The following is a 26,695-nucleotide window of genomic DNA, read 5'->3' as shown; positions in this document are numbered from 1 at the left end:
CTCCAAGAAGCTTCTTCAGTTCTGACTTAATGACATCATTCAGTCAGAACTGAAGATGCTTCTGGGAGAAGCAAAACGTCTTCAAGGGGGGAAAAAAAAGCCCAAGAAAGTTCACTTGCCTTTTGGAAGAAAAGAAAAAAAAAAGCACCATGACCCGGAGGCTCAAGACTCTCCATAGAAAGCCGCGTTGCTAAGTTAGGGATCGCTTAACGACCGTGGCCACCCAGCGGCCTCATTCCCAAAGCCTCAACCGTCTTTGCCGGACGGCGGCCTCTTCTGCGCTCCTCCACACCGCCGCCGACGTTACCTTCTCGAGGGCGGAAGCGTTCATCATCCCCTCAGCCCTCATCCTCCGGCCGGAAAAAACAAAACAAAAAAACCACGGCGAAAGGGCAGGCTCCGGGCCGGGCGCTAGGCCTCGCTCTGGCCGTCTCCTAGCAACGGTCGGGCGCCGCTGATTGGCCGCGACGTCCCGCCGCCATTTTCAAACGGCCGCGTCGCCATTCGGCCTCTCGGCCCGGCTTCGATTGGGCCTCGCTCGGCATGGAAGGCGCCCCGCTGGCCGCGAAGCCCCCCGTGAGGAGGAAGGGAAGGCCACAGAAGCCTGAGAAGGAGCCGGGGCGACGGCCCAGCCTCCCGGACGGTGCGGTGCTGGAGGAAACCCCCAGCGGGGCCCAGAGAGGGAAGGCCACCTCCTCCTCCTCCTCCTCCTGTGGGCGGTAAGTGGGCCGGTTCAGCCGCTCCCCCTCCCCGCAAAGAGAAGGGCGCCCCCACCCCTAGAGGAGGGGGAGGGCGAAGGAAGCGGGTTGGCCAGGCCTTTCCTTTTCCCCTTCTTTTCCCCTTCTTCCTTCTATTTTCTCTCCCTCCCTTTCACTCATTCTTCTCCCTCCCTCCCTTCCTCCTTCCCCCTTTCTCTTCTCTTTCTTCATCCCTCACTCTTTTCTCTCTCACTTCCCTTTCTCCCACTCTTTCTTCTCCCTTCCTCCATCCTTTCAATCCTCCCTCCCACCCACCCATCAAAACCTTCCTTCCTGCCTTCTGTCTTTCTCCTTCTCCCCCTCCCCGTTTCTGTCTCCTTTCTCCACACTTTCTCCTTCCTGCCTTTTCGCTCCATCCCTCCCCGTTTTTCCTTCCCCCTTTCTCTCTCTTCTCCCTCCCTTCTTCCTTTCTCTTCCCTTTCTTCATCCCTCACTCTTTTCTCTCTCACTTCCCTTTCTCCCACTCTTTCTTCTCCCTTCCTCACATCCTTTTCCTCTCCTCCCTGCCTTCCTTCCCATCAAAACCTTCCTTCCCCCCTCCCTCCCACCCACCCATCAAAACCTTCATTCCTTCTGCCTTTCTCCTTCTTTCCTTCCCCCCTTTCTCCTTTGTCCACACTTTCTCCTTCCTTCCTTTTCCCTTCATCTCTCCCTGTTTTCTCTCCTCCCTTCCCCCTTTCTCTCTCTCCTCCCTCCTTCCCTTCTTCCTTCCCTTCCTTTCTCTTCCCTTTCTTCATCCCTTCCTCCTTTCTCTCACTTCCTTTCCTCCCATTCTTCCTCCCTCCCTCACATCTTTTCTGTCTTCTCCCTCCTCCCTCCCTCCCTTCCTTCCCATCAAAACCTTCTTTCATTCCTTTCTTTCATTCCTCCCTTCCTCCCTGTTTCTCTCTCCTTCCTTCACACTTTCTCCTTCCTTCCTTTTCCCTCCATCCCTCCCTGTTTTTCCCTCCCCTTCCCCCATTCTCTCTCTCTCTCTCTGCCCTTCCTTCCTTCCCTGTCCCCTTTTCTTTCATCAATCCATCCTTCCTTCCTTCCTTCCTTCCTTCCTTCCTTCCTTCCCTTCCTTCCCTTCCTTCCCTTCCTTCTTTTCCTTCCTCTCTTCTCACCTTTATCTCCTCCCTTCCGCCCTCTCTCCTTCCTTCCTTCCTTCCTTCCTTCCTTCTCTCCCTCCCTCCATAAGGTAGACCAGACCAGAAAATCAGAGGCTGTTCTAGCAGAATTTTGCAAGCCTCATTGTGGGGGAGCTCCTCCTTAGGATTCCAGTGGGTCACAGAGGCTGCTTGCTGACCCTCTTCTGTATATTATTTTGCTTTTTAGGGCTTGAAGGATGATATGGTCCTTTTTTTCCTGGTCAAATAACAAATTCTTTGCTGCCAGAGTCACTTGGTAGAAAGATGGGTGGCATACAAACTTAATAACTAATCATTCTTGTATATTTCTGCTAAGGTCATATCCCTTCCTCTCTGCCTTGTCAGACACATTTTATACATTGATCATTTTTAACAAACAGGGTTTGCCCAGTTTGTAAAAGTGATGATTATTATTGATAAACATATAGCACAACACTTGCCCAAATTAACGTGAATGTTAGTTTACCCTTCAGCAAAAGTATTTAAAAACATTACTCTTTTGTAAATGACCAACAATATTCTTTATTGGCCAAGTGTGATTGGACACACAAGGAATTTGTCTTTGGTGCATAAGCTCTCAGTGTACATAAAAAATACATTCATCAAGAATCCTAAGATACAACACTTAGTGATAGTCATAAGTTATTAATAAGCAATCAAATCATACTAGGAAACAAATAAAACAATATAAATTGTAAAAATACAATCAACAAGATTATAGTCTTAAATGGAAAGAGAGAGGTACTAGGAAGGATGAGAAGAGTAATATAGTAATACAGTCTTAGTAAATACTTTGACAGTGTTGTAGGAATTAGTTGTTTAGCAGAGTGATGGCATGGGAAAACTGACCTTGTGTCTAGTTCTTTTGGTGTGCAGTGCTCTATAGCGTAGTTTTGAGGGTAGAAGTTGAAATAATTTATGTCCAGGATGTGAAGGGAATTAACGTGAATGTTAGTTTACCCTTCAGCAAAAATATTTAAATACATTACTCTTTTGTAAATTACCAACGATGTAGGTACTTCTTGGAAGCGTCTTAGAAGGGCATTAAAAGAAAATGAAATACTACTGAGTGATACGAGCTGGGAGACAAATTACATGAGATGTTATCTTAACAGGAAATTGTCAGTTTCATTTGCTGGAAGTCTTTCCCTGTTGGAAGATAGGAAGAGACCAGATTAGCAGTTTTTTTAATTTGATTCTGAGTGATAGGGACTAATTAACTGATAAAGAGAAAAGCAAATAATTTAGGTGAAAGTGTCTACGTGGTGTTAGAATTCTTGATAGTATTACAGCAAAAATTGAGTCTAGTGAAATGTCAGTGGTTTTTCAAGAAATTTAACATCAGTTTAAAAATAAAAACGGAAGTACAAAAAGGACAGACTATTTATATTTCCTATTTCTTAGCTTCTCATTTCCTTCAGAGAGGGGCTCTAGGCTGTGTACAATATAATCAGTAAAATTAACCTTAAAAACCAGAATTAGTTTAAGATTAAATAGTTTTAAAATTATAAAAATTATAAAATTCCAAAAGCTGGAAAATACTAAGATGGGGGATGAGCAGTTTGTACAGGTAGGCGTGCATGGCTGGCTGGGGAATTCTGGGAGTTGAAGTCCACAAGTCTTAAAGTTGCCAAGTTTGGTCTAGACCAGAGGGACTTTGTGGGTTTCCTTGAGGTTCTCGTGGGCAGTTTGGCTGATGCCTTAATCATGTCATGGATGGGTTTTTATCTGGGATCTTAACCCAGGTTGCCACTATATGGCCTCTCTCTTTACATTGACCCAGAGTTTGTTAGCATTGCTGGTTGAAGAATTCTGGGAGTTGAAGTCCACACACCTTAAAGTTGCTATGGTAGAGAAACCAAGTGGGCCTTGGTTTTGGGCCTTGTGCTCTTCAAATAATTTTATTTAATGGTTTGGAGGATGAAATGGGGGAATCCTTGACTTATAACCGCAATGGAGGCCAAAATTTCTGTTATGTGAGAAATTTGTTAAAGTAAATTTTGCCTTGGTTTATGACCTTTTTTGCCACGGTTGTTAAGTGAATCATTGCTGTTGTTAAGTGAGTCCCATGGTTGTGAAGTGAATCCGGCTTCCACGTTGACTTCGCTTATCAGAAGGTCACAAAAGGGGATCGCGTGGCCACAGGGAGGCTGCAACGGTCTTAACTTTGAAAAAAACGGTAATAAGTCACATTTTTTTTCAGTGCCGTTGTAACTTTGAACAGTCGCTGAAAGGAACAGTTGTAAGTCGAGGACTACCTGTATACTGTTTTGATTTGCACCGTAGCAAGATTGAGCAGAGCAACTATCGCCTTTTCAGACAAAAGTAACGCTCACAGGCAGTAAGAATAAGTTAGGAAATGGAGAATAACGGGATAACATTTACTGGAAGTGCACAGCTTAGCATACGGATTGGAAGTTGGTTTTTTTTAAAGACCCTCTGCCATAAGATGAACGGCAAAGTATAGTCTGTATTGTTTCTCTGTGTCATATAATATGTAGGTGGGTACATGCATAATTTTTCATTTATTTGTTTGTTTGTTTATCTTGTCATGTTCATGTTGTGTATATTGGAGGTGGTGACCCTTTGAAAAGTTGTCCGCAATGAAATTTCATTTTAAACTATACTGATTGGTGCATATTCAAAGTGACAATAAAGTTATTATTCTGTTCTATTCTCATTCTTATTCTTTTCTTATTCTCTCCTCTCTTCTCCTCTAATCTCTTCTGTTCTCTATTCTATTCTATTCCATATTCTTTTATTCTATTATTATCTATTCTATTTTCTATTCTATTCTTTCCTATTCTCATTCTATTCTATTCTCATTCTCAATCTCTTCTTCTATTCTATTCTCATTCTCCTCTTTTCTTATTCCTATTCTATTCTATATTCTTTTATTCTATTATTATCTATTCTATTTTCTATTCTATTCTTTCCTATTCTCATTCTGTTCTCTTCTCATTCTCATTCTCTTCTTATTCTATTCTATTCTCATTCTATTCTATTCTCATTCCTATTCTATTCCATATTCTTTTATCCTGTTATTATCTATTCTATTTTCTATTCTATTCTATTCTTTCCTATTCTCATTCTCTTCTCATTCTCATTCTCATTCTCTTCTTATTCCTATTCTATTATTTTTATTTACTTATTTTGTCATGCTTATGTCATGTATATTGGAGGTGGTGGCCCCCTGAGAGCTGCCTGCAACGAAATTTCATTTTAATGTATACCGATTAGTGTACAATGTGACACTAGTGTATAAAAGTTAGTCTAACTCGCGTCTGTATCAACACAATTCTTCAAATGCCTGCCAGATGTGGAGACAGAGATCTATGTCCATTTCTAACCACAAGATGTCAGTAGAAGATGGGGATATTTCATTTTCAAATGCTGCCCACTCTTAAAAAGCTATAGACCTAGGCGATTCCTTATGGTGTACATTAATTGCCGTGCATGAATTGTGGAAAGGAATTACACCCACGGATGATTGTGTGTGTGTGTGGGGGGGCAGAATTACATGCTGGGGCCCAAAGAGCCAAAAAGTGGATCGAAAAATAGAACGAGCTGGAGCGAGGCATTAAAAAAGATTCCTCTGGTTGTATAAATAAAATGTGAGGGGAAAATAAAAAAAACGAAGAGGAAAAGACCGACTTTCAGTTTTCCTCAATCCTGGCTTTGGATTCCGATACAAACAGCCCTCTCAACATGACCATAATTTGGATCCGAACTTCCATGGCTGAGCAGGGCGCTTGTTCAGTGTGTTACACCCAATTCCTATGACTTTTTTCTTTTCTTTTGCCGCGGTTGTTAATCAAATCACTGAAGCTGTTAAGGGAATCAGACTTGTTAAGCAGATCTGGCTTCCCCCACTGGCTTTTCTTGTCAGAAGTCAGCTGGGAAGATTGAAATGGTGATCAGTTGATCCCAGGACACTTCCACTGTTACAAACCTGGTGCAAATTTTGATCATGTGACCTTGGGGGATGCTACAACAGGCATAAGTGTGAGAATCCTTTGTAAGGCATTTTTTTCCCCAGTGCTGTTGTATCTTAGCACCGTCACTAAGCATGTGGTTCTAAGTTGAGGGCTACCTGCTGTCATCCTCTCTGCAAGAGTGGAGTCTGAGCAACTGAATGGAGCTAGCAGAGTGTTTTACTTTTACTGGCCGGATGCCCTTCCTGTTGCCAATGCGGAGTTTTGTTGAACAGATATATTCCCATTGTGGCCAGAGAGGGAAATATCTGCCTCTCCCTAGGATCGAACCCAAAGCCTCCTGACTGTGAGGCGAGAGCTCCACCTCTAAGCCACCGCACCACTCTATAGCGTCCTGCTGTGATACCATAAATATATATTATTTCTTCTTTGTGTAAAGTCTTTTTTTCTCTCTTTAGCAATCCATAGGTTATTTGTAACCTTTTCTTGGTTACAGATAATAGGTCCTGTTGCTTCCATGGCAGGAACTACACTTTCTTCTTCAAATCACAACTTGATACATTGGGGAAGTTGCACAATCCTTCAATGACGTTTTTGTTACTAGATCTTACTCAGTAGTAAGCATAAATGGAGTTCAAACCCTAAGCAGAATACGAACTTAAAGCAGGGGTGTCCAATTTTGGCCACCTTCAGTCTTGTGGACTTCAACTCCCAGAATTCCCCAGCCATTAATGCAGTATCAGGGGTTTTCAATTCCATGTGTGGAGTGTGAAGGATGTGTGTTTGTGTTTATTTTCAGTCATAATGTACACTGAAGATGGTATTTAATTTCGTTGTACGAGGTGCAATGACAATAAACTCAACTCAATCATCCTTTAAGATGGGTGGATTCTGGGAGTTGAAGTCTCCATATCTTAAAAGGTTGAGAAACAGGGGTCTAGACCAGGGATATCCAACCTTGGCCACTGAAGACCCGTGGGCTTCAGCTCCCATAATTCCCCAGCCAGCCAGATTTCTGGGAGTTGAAGTCCACAAGTCCTAAAGGGACCAAGGTTGGACGCTGCTGCTTTAAAAAGCTTAAAATGTTCTCTGCATCTTAAAAGCAGCCAACAAACGGTCCTTAGTTTTGAAGTTGAATAATCATTTTCTCCGATGCCCAAATCTTTCCAAGGCCGATTTGGTTCCTGTACATGCTCACCTAGTCCTTGTTTTTGTTAATTAAAATTTGACTCGTAGTGTCAACAACGCACAAATCCACCATGGCAGAAAGAGGAAGTAGTTTGGGCATTCTGATGCTTGGCTGAAACTGACTTGGACCGAGGGATGGAAACTTCTGGAGAATGGAAAGTTTTCCCCCATCTTTAGCAGTTAGAACACTGACCATTACAACCGCTGTTCTGTGCTTGGTCATAAAATAGTTTTCTGGCAAATCTCAAGGCAGCTTGTCCCCTTAAATAGAAAGGTATGCTTTCCTCCCCACTCCGTCCCAAGAAAATAAACAAGTACATCGCAGATATTTATAATGCTTCAACCTTAATATTCCATTGGTTTTTGCATTGTCAGGAATGGGCTGCTATGCGTTCACCTGGGTTCGGGCAATGGCCGGTTCAGCGAACTGTCAAATCCCAACCCTGGCTGGCCCCTCCCACCCCACCCCTCCCAAGAGTCTCCACGTGGCCCGTTTTGGATCCCAGATAAGGGCAGGGCCCACGGGGAGGCTCAGGGAGGGTGAAAAATAGGCCTCCTTGAAGTTCCAGAAGGTGAGAAACGAGCCCTTTCCGGTCTCCGGAGGGTCTCCAGAGCCCAGGGGAGGCATTTTCGACCTCCCAGAGGCTCAAGGGAAACCTCCAGAGCCGCCCCCCCTGAAAACGCCCCCCCCCGTGCCATGGTGCAGGAGGCCGACTCCCAGCAACTGGGCAGAGAACCCATGGTTGAAATTTTTGGATCCCACCCCTGATTACTGTATAGGCAGGCCTCCACTTAAGACTATAATGGAGCCTGCCCACGGTCGCAAGTCGTGGCAGTCATATAAAACAGGTCAGACCTAGATTTATGCCCCTTTTTTAACGAAAGGTCATAAAATGGGGCCAAAACTCATTTATCAAATGTCTCATTGAACAACAGAAATGTTGGGCTCGATTGTGGGCGTAAGCTGAGGATTACCTGTACATTATGTGCGAGTCCCTGACTTTTGGCTTTAGCTAAGCCAGACAGTCATGCACCCAGATTCTCTCGTCTCTCTAGGTGTATTTCAAGAATGTAGACTGTTTAGTTTGGCTCAGCATGCCCCATGAAGCCAGCTCCTTCTGCTTCTCTCAATAGCCATTGCTAAACCAGGTCTTCGTACTAAATGCTTATATATCCAAGTCAGAAGCCACTCATAAAGAGAGAAAAATGCGACACCCAATTTATTTATTTTCCCGGCTGGTTAAGTCATTGCTGTCAAACGGACTCTGAGCAAGGTTCAATTACGCAAATCTGCAACTCTGAATTAACAAAAGAGAAATAAGCAGGATAAATGGAACAACAGCAGCATAGGAGCCTTGGTGCCGTGGTTAGAGTACAGTACTGCAAGCTACTCCTACTGCCGTTTGGCAGATCGAATCCCACCAGGCTCCAGGTCGACTCAGCCTTCCCTCCTTCGGAGGTGGGTAAAATGAGGAACCAGGTTGTTGGGGGCAAGAGGTTGACTCTGTAAACCGCTTAGAGAGGGGCTGTAAAAGCCCTGCGAAGCGGTGTATAAGTCTAAGGGCTCTTGCTATTAAAATCAGAATTAAAAATCCATGGATTGCAGACATAAACCGGGAATTGAAAACCCTTACAATCAAAGGAATCTGCTCTTTGTGCAGAGAAATGTTCACAACAACCCTCCTCTCAAGGCCTTATAGAATAATCAATTTTTTTGTAGTAAATTGGGGGGGAAAGGGACACTATTCCAGAGAAGGGACATCCTTCCACGGCCTGTCTGAGTGAGGGGACAAAGAGTTAATTTCTGATCGAAAGGAGCCTAGGTTTATTACATTTTTTTGGAAACACAGATTTTTACAAGGGGAAAACAGTCCTGCAGATAAGCAGACCCTGAACCATGAAAAACTTGAAAGGTAACAAGAGATACGGGTGCCTTGGGGATAGTATTAATCTTGGAGTCTTTTGAAAGTCCCAGACATGAAGACAGATTATTCAAACAGACATTTGATAAATTGATATCCAAAAATTCTTTGATGAAGTCCCTAATTGAAGGCTCTTGAGTAATTTAGTAGCCTTGAGTAAAAACACTGGCTAAAGAACAAGGAACAGTAGAAACAAGCAGATGGTTTATTTACAGGCAGTCCTCGACTTACGACCACAATGGAGCCCGACATCTCCGTTGCTAAGTGAGACAGTGTTGAAGTGAATTTTGCCCCATTTTACGACCTCTCTTGCCACGGCTGTTAAGTGAATGACTACAGCTGTTAATTTATTAACAGTTGTTAAGTGAATCTGGCTTCCCCGTGGATTGTTTGGCAGGAGGTCACAAAAGGGAATCACGTGACTCCGGACACACTGCGACCGTCATAAATATGAACCAGTTGCCGAGTGTCCACATTTTGATCACGTGGCCTTGAATATATTGCAACATATATGATTATATACATGATTATATTGCAAAGAAGAATCGTAAGTCACTTTTTTCAGTGCTATTGTAAAATCGAAGTCGCTAAACGATCTGTTGTAAGTCGAGGACTGCCTGTATGCTATATTTACATACACACTTACACATACTGACACACACACACACACACACACAGAGAGAGAGAGAGAGGTAAGAGAAAGAAAGAGAGGAGAGAGAGAGAGAGAAAGAGGAGAGAGAGGGAGGGAGAGAAGAGACAACGCAACCATTAAACAACCAGTGGCCTCAATTCAAGCTCCAAAGGCAATCCGGGCGACTAACCCTTGGCCCCAAAGTGAAGAAAATCATAAATAATATTACCTGGTGGACATTAATATATCTTCCATTAGCTCGCTACCCGTGCTTTGCTACGAAACTATGTGGTCGGGCTTAGTTTTTGGGGAGGAAAATAAGGGGGGGGGGAATTCTGCCTCTGCGTACCAGCATCCATTAGTATTCATCTGGCTAGCGTCCTGTCAGTGTGAGAGAGGTGAGGGCTGTTTGGAAACTGAAACAGTATTTGCTGTGTGAGCAAGAAGGAGACAGCAAGGAGCCCGGGCGTGGCTTAGCTCAACTGTTCTGTACTAAAGCTGCTTGCTGCTGTGAAACTGAAACTCCTCTGCTTCTGTTTTGCATTTGGAAGAGATTTCTTTTTTCAGGTGGGGAGGGGAGTAGAACTCCTTAGCATCAGAGCATGTTAATAATAATAATAATAATGTAGGAAATACTCTAAATGCTCTGATGGTCATTTTGAAAAATCCTTTCTTAGTGAGCCCCTAGAAACCAAGAGGAACACACGTGCCAAATTTCCAAGTTTGTAGGCTTTACGGTTCTGGAGATTTTGTGATGATGTGTGAGTGGTCTTTCCCTTTTATATGCATAGATTAAATTGAATTATTGATTTGTCCTGCAGCAGGTTGGCCACAGTGAGTTGGCCGTGACGAGCTGGCCACGGTGAGTTGGCTGCGGCAAACTGCCCACAGTGAGTTGTCCTATTCCTCTGGCCAGAAACTTAGCCTGGAATTCATTTGATGTAGAGAGTTTCCTTAAAAAGGCATCAGAATCAAACCCATCGGGCTGTGAGTTGGTAGTAAAAAGCAGTGACCCCCTCACCACATCTTACATGGAAACAATCCGCTGTGCGTCGGGCTGCTGAAATGAGTACAGCACAATCTGCACTTTCCCAACCAGACCGTTCCCATTTTTCTCTCCGGCTTTGGAAGTTCACTTTTATCTTGAAGGCCAGCCACATATTAAGGCCGTTTTATCGCCAAAGTTTTGCACAAGAGGTCTGGGGGTTTTTCTGGCTGCTGCTTTCTACCTTACTTTTCATAACGCTTCTTGGCTGTCTTGTTTAGAAGCCAGAAGCCGGAAAGATAAGCCGTCCTGCCTGATAAGAGGGTGACCATAGGGTGCATGTTGGACTTGGACCTAAGGAGAAATCTCAGGATGAGCATTGTGATGGACTTTATAGAAGTCTTGTGTGCGTGTGTGTGCGTGTGTTGCAATTTTTCTGCTGTTCTTAGGGCCTAGCAAGTCCTCTTCAAATGTGCTGTTTTAGATTGTAAAGTACAGATGAGAAAGAGGTGGACCTTTGGATGGTTGTCCCAAAGGTGATTTTTTTTTTTTTTTCAAGAGGCAACTGGACTTCCAGTCTTTGAAGACGTTTCGCTTCTCATTCAAGAAGCTTCTTCAGCTTCTGACTGGATGGTGGAGAATGGAAGGATTTGTCTTCCTTTCAGACAGCTGGTCATTTGCATCCTTTTAGAGCAGGGGTGTCCAACCTTGACAACTTTAAGACTTGTGGACTTCAACTCCCAGAGTTCCTCAGCCAGCAAAGCTGGCTGAGGAACTCTGGGAGTTGAAGTCCACAAGTCTTAAAGTTGTCAAGGTTGGACACCCCTGTTTTAGAGGGTCCTTAGGCCACTTGGAGGTTTATCTGTGTCCTCAGGGCCACCTGAGTGGTGCAAATGGTTCTTATAGTCTGCCATTTTTCTTCTGGAAATTCATTCCTACTCCCACACCATTCCAAGGGTGTTCACCCCAAAAGGCATAGCTAAAAGTCTGTAGAGATTACCAGTCCTCCAGGTCAGACAGGTCATGGTTGTCCCAAAGGTGCTTTTTTCTCAAGAGGCAACTGGACTTTCTGGTTTTTCTTTGAAGACGTTTTGCTTCTCATCCTAGAAGCTTCTTCAGCTCTGGCTGGATGTTGGGAACGGAAGGATTTCTATTCCTTGTAGACGGCTGGTCATTTGCATCCCTTTAGAGCAGGGGTGTCAAACCCAATTTCATTGAGGGCCTCATCAGGATTGTGTTTGATCTCGGAGGGCTGGAGGTGTGGTGGGCAGGACTTGGGACTTGTGTCGGGGTACCTGTGGTGGCCAAGTCCTCATGCAGGACTTCTCTGAGACCCTCCCTCACTTTCATTATAACCCCCTTCCTTCCTTCCTTCCTTCCTTCCTTCCTTCCTTCCTTCCTTCCTTCCTTCCTTCCTTCCTTCCTTCCTTCCTTCCTTCCTTCCCCCACACCTCATTTTCAGTGGCAGGGGCTGCAGGTGTCCCCCCGAGCTCCATTTTTGCTGGCAGAGGCCCCACGGGCCAATCCTTCGCTGATTCCAGGTTGGCCCCACAGGCCAGCTCTAAGCATCCTGCAGGCTGGATCCATCCTGTGGGCCTTTGAGTTTGACACCCCTGTTTTAGAGAGATGTTGAGGCCACTTGGAGGCGTGTCTATGTCCTCAGAGTCACCTGAGTGGTGAAAATGGGTGTGGAGCCTTCTGATTGGATGGTGGGGAGTGGAAGGATTGATATTCCTTGCAGACAGCTGGTCATTTGCACCCTTTTTAGAGGGTCGTTGAGGCCACTTGGAGGTTTCTCTGTGTCCTCAGGGTCACACCTGAGTGGTGCAAATGAGTGTGGAACCTTCTGACTGGATGGTGGGGAGTGGAAGGATTGATACTCCTTGCAGACAGCTGGTCATTTGCAGTTTTTTAGAGTGTCATTGAGGCCACTTGGAGGTGTGTCTATGTCCTCAGAATCACACCTGAGTGGTGCAAACGGGTGTGGAGCCTTCTTGGAAGTGCTGAAAGGACCGTGTTGTAGACTGGAGACAGATGAAGCCCTATCCCCTTCCCACTCTTTTGAAGGAGGGCTGTTCAATGTTGACCTAGGTGGCCTCTTTGACCCCCTCTTTCAAACCGGCGGTCCTCTCCGTCCAGAATGTGGACTTTGCTGTCTTCCACCCACCCCCCACCCTTCAGTCAGAACGGAGGAAGCTTCTTGGATGAGAAGCGAAACATCTTCAAAGAAAAGCAAAGAAAGTGCAGTTGCCTCTTGGAAAAAAAAAAATAGCATCTTTGGGACACCCAAGGCCTGGAGGACTGAGAATCTCTGTAGACCTTTGGATCATAGAGCTGGGAAGGACCTTGCAGGTCTTCTAGCCCAAGGCAGGGGAATTGCAAGCATCTCGGACAAATGGCTGTCCAATCAATAACAACCGGGTGGTCCTTGACTTAGTTCATTTCGTGACCGCTTGAAGTTACAACAGCGCTGAAAAAAAGTGACCGAAGACCCATTTTTCACACTTATGACCATTGAAAGCATCACGGTCACGTGATTTTACATTTGGGTGCTGGACCACTGACTCACGTTTATGACCCAGGGTCACGGGATCCTCTTTTGCGACCTTCTGACGAGCAAACTCAATGGGGAAGCCAGATTCACTTAACGGCCACGCGACTCATTGAACAACTGCAGGGATTCCCTTAGCAAATTGACTTGGTTTGGCAGAAGGTCACCCCAGGGCGCCACAACCATCAGAAACACGAGTCAGTGGCCAAGCGCCTGAACTTGGATTGCATGCGCACGGTGAGGCTGCAACGGTCGTTAAGGGTGGGAAATGGTCCTAACTCGCGTTTTTTTTTCAGTGCCGTGGTAACCTCGGTCACTAAACGAACTGTTTACCTGTATAGCTTTGCTAAACGGAACCCCAGGCAGTCTCCATTAGATATTGGCAAGATTCTGAGACGATGCGAAATAAATTTCCTTTTCAGCCAAGCTCGGATCAGAAAGACGACAGGTTGCTAGGGAGCTCAGCTTGGACCAGAAGTCTCCTACGGGGAGGAAAATTAGAGAGACAATGGGAGAGGAAGGGCCTTTTCCAACAGAGGAAGTCTGGTGCCGGGTGATAATGGAGAATCCGAGGGGACGTTCTGTGGTCGGGGCCCATAACAAAGTGCGAAAAGCCCAGCAAATCACAACTTGGACGCCTCCCGTCGGCCACGCTACTCCGGGCTAATCACACGGCAATCCTTTTCTCTGATTTGCTCCCTGCTCTCGCCTTTTCCCCCCTTCAAGCAGGACAAAAAAACCCACCCAGGATCCAATCTGACCCAGGTTCATCTTGAGAAATATTTTCTTTACACCATCCGCAGGGTTCGTCCTGTTGGAAGACACAATCCATCTGGGTTCAGTTCCAAGCTGGGAAAAAGACTCTGGAAACACGGAGGCTGATTGGAAAGAGGGTTTATTGATGAAGCAGAACCTCATGCGGGTCTGGGCAGCTTACAAAATGGAGTTGGGAGTGGGTGGGTTTTTTTATAACCACCTCTGGGCTTTGCATTTGAGCTCCCTGTTCCTGTGCAAGAACATGTCCTCTAGTATTCTATTGGCTGTTGTCAGATTCCTATGGGGGTCATATAGGGGTCATAACTGGCTCTATAGGCAAAAGAGGAGATGCAAATCCTAGGTTTTGGTGTGAGCTCCCAGGTTTGGTTGAAGTTTGTACTGCTCTGCGATGATGCAACGAAGGGACTTGTCTTCTGAAAGAGTGTTGGGCAATTCCTATTGTGGCTTAAAGCCTTTGCCCCTCAGTTTTGGCTCTTGAGTGAGGGTCTGCTTCTAATCCTATCATTCTGCCTTTGTTTCAGAATATCTCATCTTGAATGGTTTTCTGCCTGCCCTGTTTGCTTTTGCCGATGAATAGAGCCATCTAGATACTTGTCTTCGTTTTTCCATAAGCTCTTTTATCTCTTAAGTGCTGGCATCTGCTGTGGGCTATTAAGGAAAGTGGGGGGTTGCTTTCTGCCTCTAAAAAACACATTTCCCCATTTCTCATTTAGGGAAATGTAATATTCTGCCTTTTTTTTAAAAAAAAAAATATTCCTCAGAACGTTTCATTCTTCCAGGAGGGTAGGGGCTGACTTTCTACAATTCCAAAGAAGGCAGAATTCCTGCCACCGTTGCCTTCCCATTCCCCCACCCCCCCGTTTAGCAGAAAAAGAAAGGAGCGGTGACCTAAGGTGGTGTCCCCACCTCTGGAATTGCGGGTTGAGGTTGCTGTGTCCAAACTCTTGTCGCTCTCCTGTTTTCCGGCCCCGGAGGAAGCTGCTAGAATTACTAACTGCCGCTGAGCTGGGCAAAACAGCGTCGCTGCCAAGGATATTATAGGAGCGGCTTTTGTGTTTGAAATCCTCGCCCTTCGGATTTCTGGCCTTATTTTTCCACTTGTTGACAAGCTTAATGCTGTTCTTAAGCAGGCACTGCGATCCTGTGCACTTTTACTCATGAGATACGCAGGCAATCAGATTAAGAGAGTTGGAAGGGACCTTGTAGGTCATCTAGTCCAACCCCACCCACCCCGGTGGCCGAGCAGGAGACCCTACACCATTTCTGACAGATTGCAATCCAGTCTCTTCTTGAAAGCTTCCAGGGATGAAGCTCCCACAACTTCTGAAGGCAACTTGGTTGATGGTTCTCACTGTCAGAAAATTTCTCCTTATTTCCAGGTTGAATCTCTCCTTGTTCAGTTTCCATCCATTATTCCTTGTCTGGCCTTCGGGTGCTTTGGAAAATAGCTTGACCCCCTTCCTCCTCTCTGGGGCAGCCCCTCAAATATTGGAAGGCTGCTATCCTGTCTCCCCTGGTCCTTCTCTTCGCTAGACTAGCCAGGCCCAGTTCCTGCAACTGTTCATTGTAAGTTTTAGTCTCCAGTCCCCTCATCATCCTGGTTGCTCTTCTTATGATCGTTGTGGCATTCCCTAGAGCTGTAATCTGTACTTTTACAGATTACAGATAATCAGAGTTGGAAGGGACCTTGTAGGTCATATAGTCCAACCCTCCCCCCGCCCAAGCGGGAGATCCTACACCATGTCTAACAGATGCTAGTCCAGTCTCTTCTTGAAAACCTCCAGTGATGAAACTTCCACAACTTCTGTTCCATGGGTTGATGGTTCTCACTGTCAGAAAATTTCTCCTTATTTCCAGGTTGAATCTCTCCTTGCTCAGTTTCCATCCATTATTCCTTTTCTGGCCTTCGGGTGCTTTGGAAAATAGCTTGACCCCCTTCCTCCTCTCTGGGGCAGCCCCTCAAATATTGGAAGACTGCTCTCCTGTCTCCCCTGGTCCTTCTCTTCACCAGACTAGCCAGGCCCAGTTCCTCCAACCATTCTTCGTATGCTTTAGCCTCCGGTCCCCTAATCATCCTGGTTGTTCTTCTCTACACCCTTTCTAGAGTCTCAGTATCTTTTTACATCTCTTCTTTGTGGCAGCCCCTGAGATATTGGAAGACTGCTATCATGTCACCCCATCCTTCTTTTCCTTAAACTAGGCATGTCTTCGGTCCATCCATGGTTTGCTCAGATGTCTTTCTTTCTTTCTTTCTTTCTTTCTTTTCTTTCTTTCTTTCTTTCTTTCTTTCTTTCTTTCTTTCTTTCTTTCTTTCTTTCTTTCTTTCTTTCTTTCTTTCTTTCTTTCTCTCTCTCTCTCTCTCTCTCTCTCTCTCTCTCTCTCTCTCTCTCTCTCTCTCTCTCTCTCTCTTCCTTCCTTCCTTCCTTCCTTCCTTCCTTCCTTCCTTCCTTCCTTCCTTCCTTCCTTCCTTCCTTCCTTCCTTCCTTCCTTCCTTCCTCTTTGGAGAATAGCTTCACACTCTGCTTTGGGGGCAGCTCCTCAAACATTGGAAGATGCTCTCCTGTCTCCCCTGGTCCTTCTCTTCCCTAGACCAGCCAGGCCCAGTTCCTGCAACCGTTCATCGTATGCTTTAGCCTCCGGTCCCCTAATCATCCTGGTTGTTCTTCTCACACCCTTTCTAGAGTCTCAGTATCTTTTTTACATCTCTTCTTTGTGGCAGCCCCTGAGATATTGGAAGACTGCTATCATGTCACCCCATCCTTCTTTTCCTTAAACTAGGCATGTCTTCGGTCCATCCATGGTTTGCTCAGATGTCTTTCTTTCTTTCTTTCTTTCTTTCTTTCTTTCTTTCTTTCTTTCTTTCTTTCTTTCTTTCTTTCTTTCTTTCTTTCTTTCTTTCTTTCTTTCTTTCTTTCTTTCTTTCTTTCTTTCTTTCTCTCTCTCTCTCTCTCTCTCTCTCTCTCTCTCTCTCTCTCTCTCTCTCTCTCTCATCTTCCTTCCTTCCTTCCTTCCTTCCTTCCTTCCTTCCTTCCTTCCTTCCTTCCTTCCTTCCTTCCTTCCTTCCTTCCTTCCTTCCTTCCTCTTTGGAGAATAGCTTCACACTCTGCTTTGGGGCAGCTCCTCAAACATTGGAAGACTGCTCTCCTGTCTCCCCTGGTCCTTCTCTTCCCTAGACCAGCCAGGCCCAGTTCCTGCAACCGTTCATCGTATGTTTTAACCTCCAGTCCCCTAATCATCCTGGTTGCTCTTCACTGCACTCTTTCTAGACCAGTGATGGCTAATCTTTTCCACGTTGCGTGGCAAAAGTGCGCGCACACATGCTTGCGTGCCTGCACATACGTGCGTGACTCCCTCTACCCCCGGCGCACTGTGCACCTCTGCTCATGCACACACGCCCCGCCCCCTGCGTATGCGTGTGCATCTCCCCCTGTCCATGCGCGGGCAGATACCTGACAACCAGCTGGCTGGCGGGGGGGGCACACACGCATGCGCAGTGGGGCTCTTCTGGGTGACCTCTCGCATGCCGGCAGAAATGGTTCTGCCTGCCACTTCCGGCATGCATGCCATAGGTTCCCGATCACAGTTCTAGAGTCTCAACATCCAGGACTCTTCAATATCTTCATTAATGATTTAGAGGAAGGAATAGAAGGGGAGCTTAGCAAATTTGCAGATAAGCTGGCAGGAATAGCCAACACCTAAGAAGATAGGCTCAAGATCCAGGAGGGAACTTGACGGACTCGAACACTGGGCCTTCTCGAACAAAATGAAATTCAATGTAGAGAAAAGGAAAGTCCTACACTTAGGCAAGAAAAACCAAAAGGATGCTTACAGACTGGGTGAAACCAGGCTCAATAGCAGGAACAGGGAGAGGGATCTTGGAGTCTTAGTGGACAACCAGCTAAATAGGAGCCAGCAGTGTGCAGGGGCAGCCAAAAAAGCCAATGCAATCCTAAGTTGCATTAACAGAGGGATACAATCGAGATCAAGGGAAGTACTAATATCACTCTATAAAGCCTTAGTAGGGCTACACCTAGAGTACTGCATCCAGGTTTGGTCACCACATTATAAAAAAGATGTTGAGACTCTGGAAAGAGTGCAGAGAAGAGCAACCAGGATGATGAGGGGACTGGAGACTAAAACTTACGATGAACGGTTCCAGGAATTGGGCCTGGCTAAGTCTAGAGAAGAGAAGGACCAGGGGAGACAGGAGAGCAGCCTTCCAATATTTGAGGAGATGCCCCAGAGAGGAGGAAGGGGTCAAGCTATTTTCTAAAGTGCCTATAGGCCAGACAAGGAATAATGGATGGAAACTGAACAAGGAGAGATTTAACCTGGAAATGAGGAGAAATTTTCTGGCAATCAACCCATGGAACAGAAGTTGCCCTCAGAAGTTGTGGGAGCTTCATCACTTGAGACCTTCAAGAAGAGATTGGACTGCCTTGTGTCAGAAATGGTGTAGGGTCTCCCGCTTGGGCGGGATGGTGGTGGACTAGATGACCTACAAGGTCCCTTCCAACTCTGATTATCTGTTAAATCTGTTAAATCCTCGATGTACAATCACAATTGAGCCCGAAATATCTGCCGTTAAGTGTGAGACATTGTGAGTTAAATGACATATTAAGTGAGTTCTGCCCCACTTGACGGCCTCTTTCTTGCCACCCTGAACCACTGCAGTGGATGAGTTCGTTACTTGCCCTGTGGTTAAGCGAACCTGGCTTCCCCGTTGACTTGGCTGGTTGATCACATGACCCCGGGACACAGCAACGGTCGTAAGTATGAACCAGTTGCCAAGTGTCTGAGTTTACGATCACGTAATCCTGCAACGGTCGTAACTATGAAAAAAACGGTCCTAAGTCCCTTTCCCCCCCAGTGCTGTTGTAACTTGGAACAGTCACTAAATTAACAGTTGTAAGTCGAGGACTACCTGTAGTTGCAAACATGCCAACCAATCCACCCGCTTCTCCCAAGTTCCTAACTAGAGTTAAATCGAAGCAAGCTTGGCATGTTGTGTGAATACAGCCACTGTGCCTTTAGTCAGTCTTCGTGGTATGAACCCAACCACTGTGCAATTTTTGGCCTACCTTTTTACTTATTGCATTTTCCTTCTGCTTTTATTACTTTACAAAGGTAGTCCTCGACTTGCAGCCATTCATTTAGAGACCGTTCGAAGCTATAACAGCAATAAAAAAAAGTGGCTTGTGACCGTTTTCCACACTGACAACCGTTGCAGCATCCCCGTGGTCACGCGATCGAGATTCAGACGCTTGACAAATGGCATGTACTTATGACAGTTGCAGTGTCCCAAGGTTACATGATCCCCTTTTGTGACCTTCTGACAAGCAAAGTCAATGGGTAGGCCTGATTCACTTAACAACCGTGTGACTAACTGAACAATTTAGAATAGACTACAATGGAATAGAAAATAGGAATAGAATAGAAAAGAATAAGAATAGAAAATAGGAATAGAATAGAAAATAGGAATAAAATAGAGTTGGATAGAAGTGATGGTGGGGGGGGGGGAGAAGAAGAGAGGATAAATAGGAATAAAAGGATAAGGAGGTAGGAATGTAGAATAGAGGAAGGGATAGGATTAGAATAGAATAGAATGGAATGGAATAAGAATAGAGTAGAATAGAATATCGGAATAGAATAGAAAATAGGAATAGAAAGAATAAAAATAGAATAAGAATAGAATATAGGAATAGAATTGAACAGAATAGAAAATAGGAATAGAATAGTGTAAGGATAGGATAGGATAGGATTAGAATAGAATAGAATGGAATGGAATAAGAATAGAGTAGAATAGAATATCGGAATAGAATAGAAAATAGGAATAGAATAGAATAGAATAGAAAATAGGAATGGAATAGAGTAAGGATAGGATAGGATAGAATAAGAATAGAATGGAATGGAATAGAATAAGAATAGAGTAGAATAGAATATTGGAATAGAATAGAAAATAGGATAGAAGAAAAAAGAATAAGAATAGAATAGAAAACAGGAATAGAATAGAAAATCCACTTAACAAATGTCTCACATAGCAACAGAAATTTGGGGCTCAATTGTGGCTGCAAGTCAAGGACTTACCTTTATTGCGGCTAATATTTTAACGCTCAAACAGCAGGGAGCTCTGTAAAACCAGTCTATATTCCGTTTCTGTTCCATATTTACATCATGTCAAGGTTATTTCCTCGTCTCAACTTTAAAAATTGGCACCGGGCTCGTCTTGCCTCCTGCCAAAAGCATTATCCCAAATCGCTTTAACAAAACAACCAACCTTATTGAAAGTCTAGCCTTTTAAACTAGAGAGAAAAACATCGGTTGGCCGGGCGAAGAGGAAGGATCTGGAGAATTACTGTCCGGTCTGAAAAATTTATTTTGGATAAGGACAAGTGCGAAATGAAGACGGCTTTCACCTTAAGCTCTGCAAAGTTTCTGGATAAACGATTAGCAGGAGAAGATTTGTGTGAGAGACCCACAATAACTCATGAGATTAAAGGTTTTGGGTTTTTTTTGTTTTATGATGGGAAAAACACAGCATCTCTAGATTAACAGCACGATTTATTCAGGCCACCGTGTGGATTGCTTCATTTTAGCTTAGTGTTAACATTAACCGAGTCTCGTGATTTCTTCAACCAATCATCTTTGAAATGAGCCTGGCTTTATATTCCGAGGAAAGGCACCACGGATGATGGACACCTTCTCTATTAAACTTATTTGGAATCCTTGGAGGGTGGTCATTTGGGGACCCCTTCTGTGCTTGGGTGACCGATGCCTTAATCTTCATATAACATAGGTATTTGTTTGTTAGAATAAAAAGTGACTTATTTTGCCACACTTAACAGATAACAGATAATCAAGAGTTGGAAGGGACCTTGTAGGTCATGTAGTCCAACCCCCCCACCCAGGTGGGAGACCCTACACCATTTCTAACAGATGCTAGTCCAGTCTCTTCTTGAAAGCCTCCAGGGATGAAGCTCCCACAACTTCTGTTCCATGGGTTGATTGTTCTCACTGTCAGAAAATTCCTCCTCATTTCCAGGTTGAATATCTCCTTGTTCAGTTTCCATCCATTATTCCTTGTCTGGCCTTTGGGTGCTTTGGAAAATAGCTTGACCTCTTCCTCCTCTCTGGGGCAGCCCCTTAAATATTGGAAGACCCCTATCCTGTCTTTCCTGGTCCTTCTCTTCCCTAGACTAGCCAGGCCCAGTTCTTGCAACCGGTCATCGTAAGTTTTAGTCTCCAGTCCCCTCATCATCCTGGTTGCTCTTCTTATGACCGTTGCGGCATTCCCTAGAGCAGTAATCTGTACTTTTACAGATTACAGATAATCAGAGTTGGAAGGGTCCTTGTAGGTCATCTAGTCCAACCCCCCACCTAAGCGGGAGACCCTACACCATTTCTGACAGATGGCAGTCCAGTCTCTTCTTGGAAGCCTCCAGGGATGAAGCTCCCACAACTTCTGAGGGCAACTTCTGTTCCATGGGTTGATTGTTCTCACTGTCAGAAAGTTTCTCCTTATTTCCAGGCTGAATCTCCTGGAAATAGTACTATGTGAAGGGATGTTCTGAGATTATTTTGCATTGGAGGAGGGGCAGGTTCTATGGCTATTCTCCTTTTTCTCCCTCCATTTTTTACAAGCACACATCTATCACAACTAAAGCATTCTCTCTGTTGTCCAATCCTGCAGGAGATATCTTGGTATGCTGTTCCAAGCATGCGATGTTTAGAAATGATAAACCCCACGAACTCAATTTTTATGACAGCAATGGCGGCCCCGTTGAAAAGAAACACAAGCGAACTCTAAGCCATGTTTTACAAATTGCAAGGGCTAGATTTGCACAACATGCCAAGCAAAATCTAAAACACACTTTAGCTAAGAGCGCTATTTAAACCCAGCCTTGGCCTGTAAATTAGCCCTCTATGGTTTTAAGCTAAATCATTATAGACTTTAAAAAAAAAAAAAGAGGTCATAACCAACTACTCAGTACAGCATCTGCTAACTATTTCAGACAGCTGCTGTAACTTAAATAGCATTTGGAGTTCTTGGGGGAAAAGAAATAGCACACTGAAGCAAAAAAGCAACCGAACCAAGTGGCCCAGCAAAATTGAATTCTGCACAACCAGGCAGATCCTAACTGGATATAGGATCAGGAAGAGATCAGTAACAAAAGAGAACTTTAATCTGCAGCTTTGGTTCTTACATGATTTGTCGCACAGTCAGCCAAAAGTTTAGACTGGATTTGGCATTTTGATCCCCTATCCGAGTCCTTTCCAAGGATGTTTGATGGAGTTTTAGATTAGATTAGATTAGATTAGATTCACAGAGTTGGAAGGGACCTTGTAGGTCATCTAATCCAACCCCCCGCCCATGCGGGAGACCCTACACCATTTCTGACAAATGGCAGTCCAATCTCTTCTTGAAAGCCTCCAGTTTGTGCAAGATTTGGCTGACAAAAGTTAAAGCTACACTTATTACAATTCTTCATTAAATTTTTATGCTGCCCCATCTCCCCGATATGGCAACTCTGGGCCACTTGCAAATTATAAAAAAGAAAAATAGAAAAACGATTGATAAAGTCCCTACAAGGTAAAGGAAACATTGATTTTTTTTTTAAGCATAATCCACCAAAGGGATGAGTAACTAAAAGGTACCTTAGTTTTACAACCTTTCTTGCCAGGGTCATTAAGTGAATCATTGCAGCTGTTGGTGACAATGGTTGTTAAGTGAATCTGGCTTGCCCCATTGTCAGTTGGGAAACCATTTCTGGACTTTGTCCAGAAGAAAAAAATGAAACTTTGATTTTGGGTTTTACTGATCAGATAGATTTGTTGTCACAGAAATGCCCAGTTTATATTATTATGGAAAAGTAAAAAGTTAAGGTTAAATTCTTTTTCTCCCTTTTCCCTTCCCTATTTTCCCTACTATTTACTTTTGTATTTTCTTTGTATGCTACATTATAAACGAATTTAAAAAACTGTTTGAAACTGTTTGTTTGTGGGAAGGTTGCAAAAGGAGACACTAGCAACCATCATAAATAAAATTCAAATCATTGGCCCCTTGCCAGTCATTTGACTTTTGACCAGGTCACTGTAGGGAAGCCTGCAAGGGTTGTAAATGTGGGAGAAGGGCCGTAAGTCACTTCGTTCGGTGCCCTTGCAACTTCCCACTGTCGCTAAACAAGCGGTCGTAAGCCAAGGAGACTCCAGAATGAGCAGCAAGCCTTTCTTTTGAGGAGACATACCGCCGGAGTCCGATAAATTCGTCTCATGGCAAACTTTCTGGTTTTTCCTGCCCAGCTGGGCTCCCCTGGTGCAGATTAACTCCGAAGGAGGGAGAGAGAGAAGAGAGAGAGCAGAGAAGGTTAAACAAACAAGCAGGGATCCCAGCCAGCCCAAAGGAACTTGCTGTCAAAGCTCCTTTAGAGAAGCAAAGAAAAAAAAAATGAAGAACCAGCTGGCATAACCATCATATTGAGATGCTCTGGCTAGACCAGAGCAGCCTCCAGTCTCAAGGGGCAAATATTCTGCACTCGGCTATTCAAAGGCAGGATTGGAATACACCTTTTCCAATCCCCGAGAGGGATGATTTGCTGGTGGCTGGCTCAGCAGCCTTGCCTTTTTCAACCTGGTCACGGCGGAGTGACGAAGAAAGAAACGATAGAGGCAGAAACCATTAAAAGGGCACAAGAGGCGTGCAAGGAACCACAGTGGGGAGGTGGCCGCGGAGGTTTAATCCAGGTCAGGCGTACGGCTAAGTGTCTGTGCAGGTTTTCTGTCATCCAGGTGGTGGTTGTCCCAAAGGTGCTTTTTGAAGAGGTCACTGGACTTTTCTTGGAAGACATTTTGCTTCTCATCCGAAAAGCTTCTTCGGTTCACTTTGGAAAAACTGAAGAAGTGTTAAAAAAAAAAAAAAAAGGTGTTGAGACTCTGGAAAGGGTGCAGAGAAGAGCATCAAAGAGGATCAAGGGGACTGCAGGCTGAAACGTATAAAGAACGGTTGCTGGAATTAGGAACATCTACTTTAATGAAAAGGAGGACTAGGGGAGACATGACAGCAGCCTTCCGATATCTGAGGGGCTGCCCCAAAGAAGAGGAGGGGGTCAAGCTAACCTCCAAAGCCCCCGAGGGCAGGACAAGAAGCAACGGGCGGAAACTGATCAAGGAGAGAAGCAACTTAGAACTAAGGAGGAATTTCCTCACAGTCAGAACAATTAATCGGTTAATTGAATTAACCCATTAATCAAATTAATAATTAAGTAATTCATTTAACAACTGCAGCAAGAAAGGTCGAAAAATGTTGCAAACCTCCCTTAACTGTCTTGTTTAGCAATGGAAATTTTTGGGATCGTAAGTCGAGGACTATTCACAGTAAATTTGTTCATGGAATGAAGACCCCAGTTTGAAAATGGAAGAGACAGAGAGAGAGAGAGAGAGAGAGAGAGAGAGAGAGAGAGAGAGAGAGAGAGAAAGCTTAGGAGTTGAACGGAAAGCAGCGCTGTATGCCTTCAACGTGATTGGTTATACAGGTGGTCCTCGACTTACCACCACAATGGAGCCCAACACTTCTGTTGTTGAGATATTTGTTAAGTGATTTCTCCCATTTCGACCTTTCTTGCCACAGTTGGTAAGTGAACCACCGCAACTGTTAAGTTCATCACACAATTGTTAAATGAATCTGGGTTCCCCATGGACCGCTCGTCAGAAGGTCGCAAAAGGGGATGTGACCCCGGGACACTGTGACCGTCGTAAATATGAATCAGTTGCCAAACGTCTGAATTTCAATCATGCAACCTCGGGGATGCCACAAACTGTGAAAAATGTCCATAAGTCCTTTTTTTTCATTGCCGTGGTAACTTTGAACGTGCACTAAATGAACTGTTTTTAAGTCGAGGTATTCAAGGTGTAATCCTCCATTTTGACGCATTGAGAAAGCAGCCAGAAATTTTTACCATAAACTCTCAGATTTACTGGGCTTGCAAAGCATTTGACTCAGACTCCAAATGGGGCTGGTTGTAGCTGCAGGGACCTTTCTGCTTTAGCCTGTTATGTGATGCTTAAGCTATAATACAGTTTAACTGCTCGCTTCCTCTCTATGTCATGTGGATGCCTCAGTTTTGTTAACCCTGATTTATTAGATTCTACGAAGGCAGCCACCTGTCCTTTGAACCTGTTCCTTTCCGATGAGATTTACAGTCGTTCAGAAAGGAGCAGATCTTGTCAAGAAACCGACTTCCCTGCAGCTGGATTTGGATCAGTGGCTGGAACTCTCGGTGTGCTGGACCTTTGAACCTGTGAACTGAAGACTGGGCAAAAAATAATAATAATAATAATGGAGGAAAGTTTTAAAGGGATCCAGTTTTCTATCCACCCCACCCCCCCTTTTTTCTAAGCTTTGAAGTAGGCCAGTGGAGATGGATGGCTCCAACAGCTGGGTTTTTAGAAAGACAACCCATAATAGACATTTACTGATGGGGTCGTCGTCCCTGTCCTCCGCCCTGCTTTCCAGGCGCTTGGGATCTTCCTGTTAAATCCCAAATTGGTTTCAATTTCTCCCCTAAAGGAAGTCGTGCCATTGTTCAGCCTTCCTCAAGTAAATATTTTGGAGTTTCTAATTTTTCACAAGAGGCTTTTGTGGCCAGTCTAGAGAAAAGAAGGACTAGGGGGGACATGATAGCAGTCTTCCAGTATTTGAGTCCCCCCAAAAGAAGGGGTCAACTTATTTTCCAAAGCATCTGAAGGCAGGACAAGAAACAATGGAACAGCTGCCCACCGGACGTTGCGGGTGTTCCATCACTGGAGGTTTGTAAGAAGAGATTGGACTGCCATTTGTCTGACATGGCCTATGTCTTCTGCTTGAGCCGGGCGTTGGACTAGAAGACCTCCAAGGTCCCTTTCGGCTCTATTCTGATTGACTTTTGCTGGAGCATGAGCTGTCTCAGTTTTACTCTGCATCAAGACCTTGGTTGGAGAGAGCAGAACAAAGATTTGGGAGCTAATTTCTGTCATTACCCTGTCAGAACGGTGAACAGTTGCTAATCAATTGGTCGTATGTCCAGGACTACCTTTAGATATGATCTCCTAAGCCAGGCATGTAATTTAGCGCCAGATTCCAAACAGGAGAAAAAGAATGGTTGATTCATTTCTTCCCCCATTAGCTCCTTTTCCAGAGGCTCTGAGCAGCTTGCAAAGGGCTAGAGCCACAAAATTAAAATACAGGTAGTCCTTGACTTTAAGAACAGTTCCTGTAAAAATAAGAACGTCATACTTCCTCATCTGGAATAAATGGTGTGATTGGTTAGCAAACAGAACTAAAAAATATGACAAGAAACCTAACCGTAAGAAGCCTTAAGAAAGTAAAATGTAAATTTGTAAATTACATAAGAATATAGGAATAACGATTATAGCTAAAGTTATTAATTAATATTAGATAAATCTAAATACAATGTGTTAAGATATGCAAGATAAGAACTTGTATAGATGTCAAGAATGTTGTTGAAACTGTGATGTTTTATGTTGAAACAATAGAAATTTAATAAAAACATATTTAAAAAAGTCAGAACGGCACTGAAAAAAGTGACTTGTGACAGCTTTTCACACTTAACGACTGTTGCAGCGTCCCTGGGTCACACAATCCCCTTTTGAGACCTTACAACAAGCAAAATCCATGGGGAAGCCAGATTCACTTAACAACCATGTGACTCACTTAACAAAGGCGGCGAGACAAGTGGTAAAAGGGGGCCAAACTCACTTAACAAACTTCTCACCAAATTCTGGGCTCTTGTGGTTGTTAAGTCGAGGACTGTCTGAATCAAGCC

At 44.4% G+C, this 26,695-nt stretch overlaps 2 protein-coding genes across 3 annotated transcripts in view; one reads left to right on the top strand and one right to left on the bottom strand.

Annotated features, from left to right (window-relative positions):
- The window catches only part of LOC113430010 (tubulin alpha-1 chain-like), a 35,778-nt gene extending 35,138 nt beyond the window's left edge, over positions 1-640 (bottom strand). Inside the window, exon 1 of one of the 2 annotated variants that reach the window (XM_087968940.1) lies at positions 308-640. The gene's annotated coding sequence lies outside the window, so the exon portion shown is untranslated. The remainder of the gene's footprint in view (positions 1-307) is intronic. The other variant, XM_087968939.1, reaches the window with a different exon arrangement.
- NET1 (neuroepithelial cell transforming 1) overlaps positions 544-26,695 on the top strand; it is an 89,002-nt gene continuing 62,850 nt past the window's right edge. The window contains exon 1 of the mRNA XM_087968937.1: positions 544-719. Coding sequence (XP_087825063.1) covers positions 544-719 — 176 coding nt within the window. The remainder of the gene's footprint in view (positions 720-26,695) is intronic.

The sequence above is a fragment of the Notechis scutatus genome, chromosome 6, assembly GCF_049901735.1.
Source record: "Notechis scutatus isolate UNSWTSFEM ecotype Mainland chromosome 6, rNotScu1.2, whole genome shotgun sequence".
In the NCBI taxonomy this organism is placed as follows: domain Eukaryota; kingdom Metazoa; phylum Chordata; class Lepidosauria; order Squamata; family Elapidae; genus Notechis; species Notechis scutatus.
Note: the sequence above shows the minus strand (reverse complement) of the source record. Positions and strands in the feature narration are given on the sequence as shown.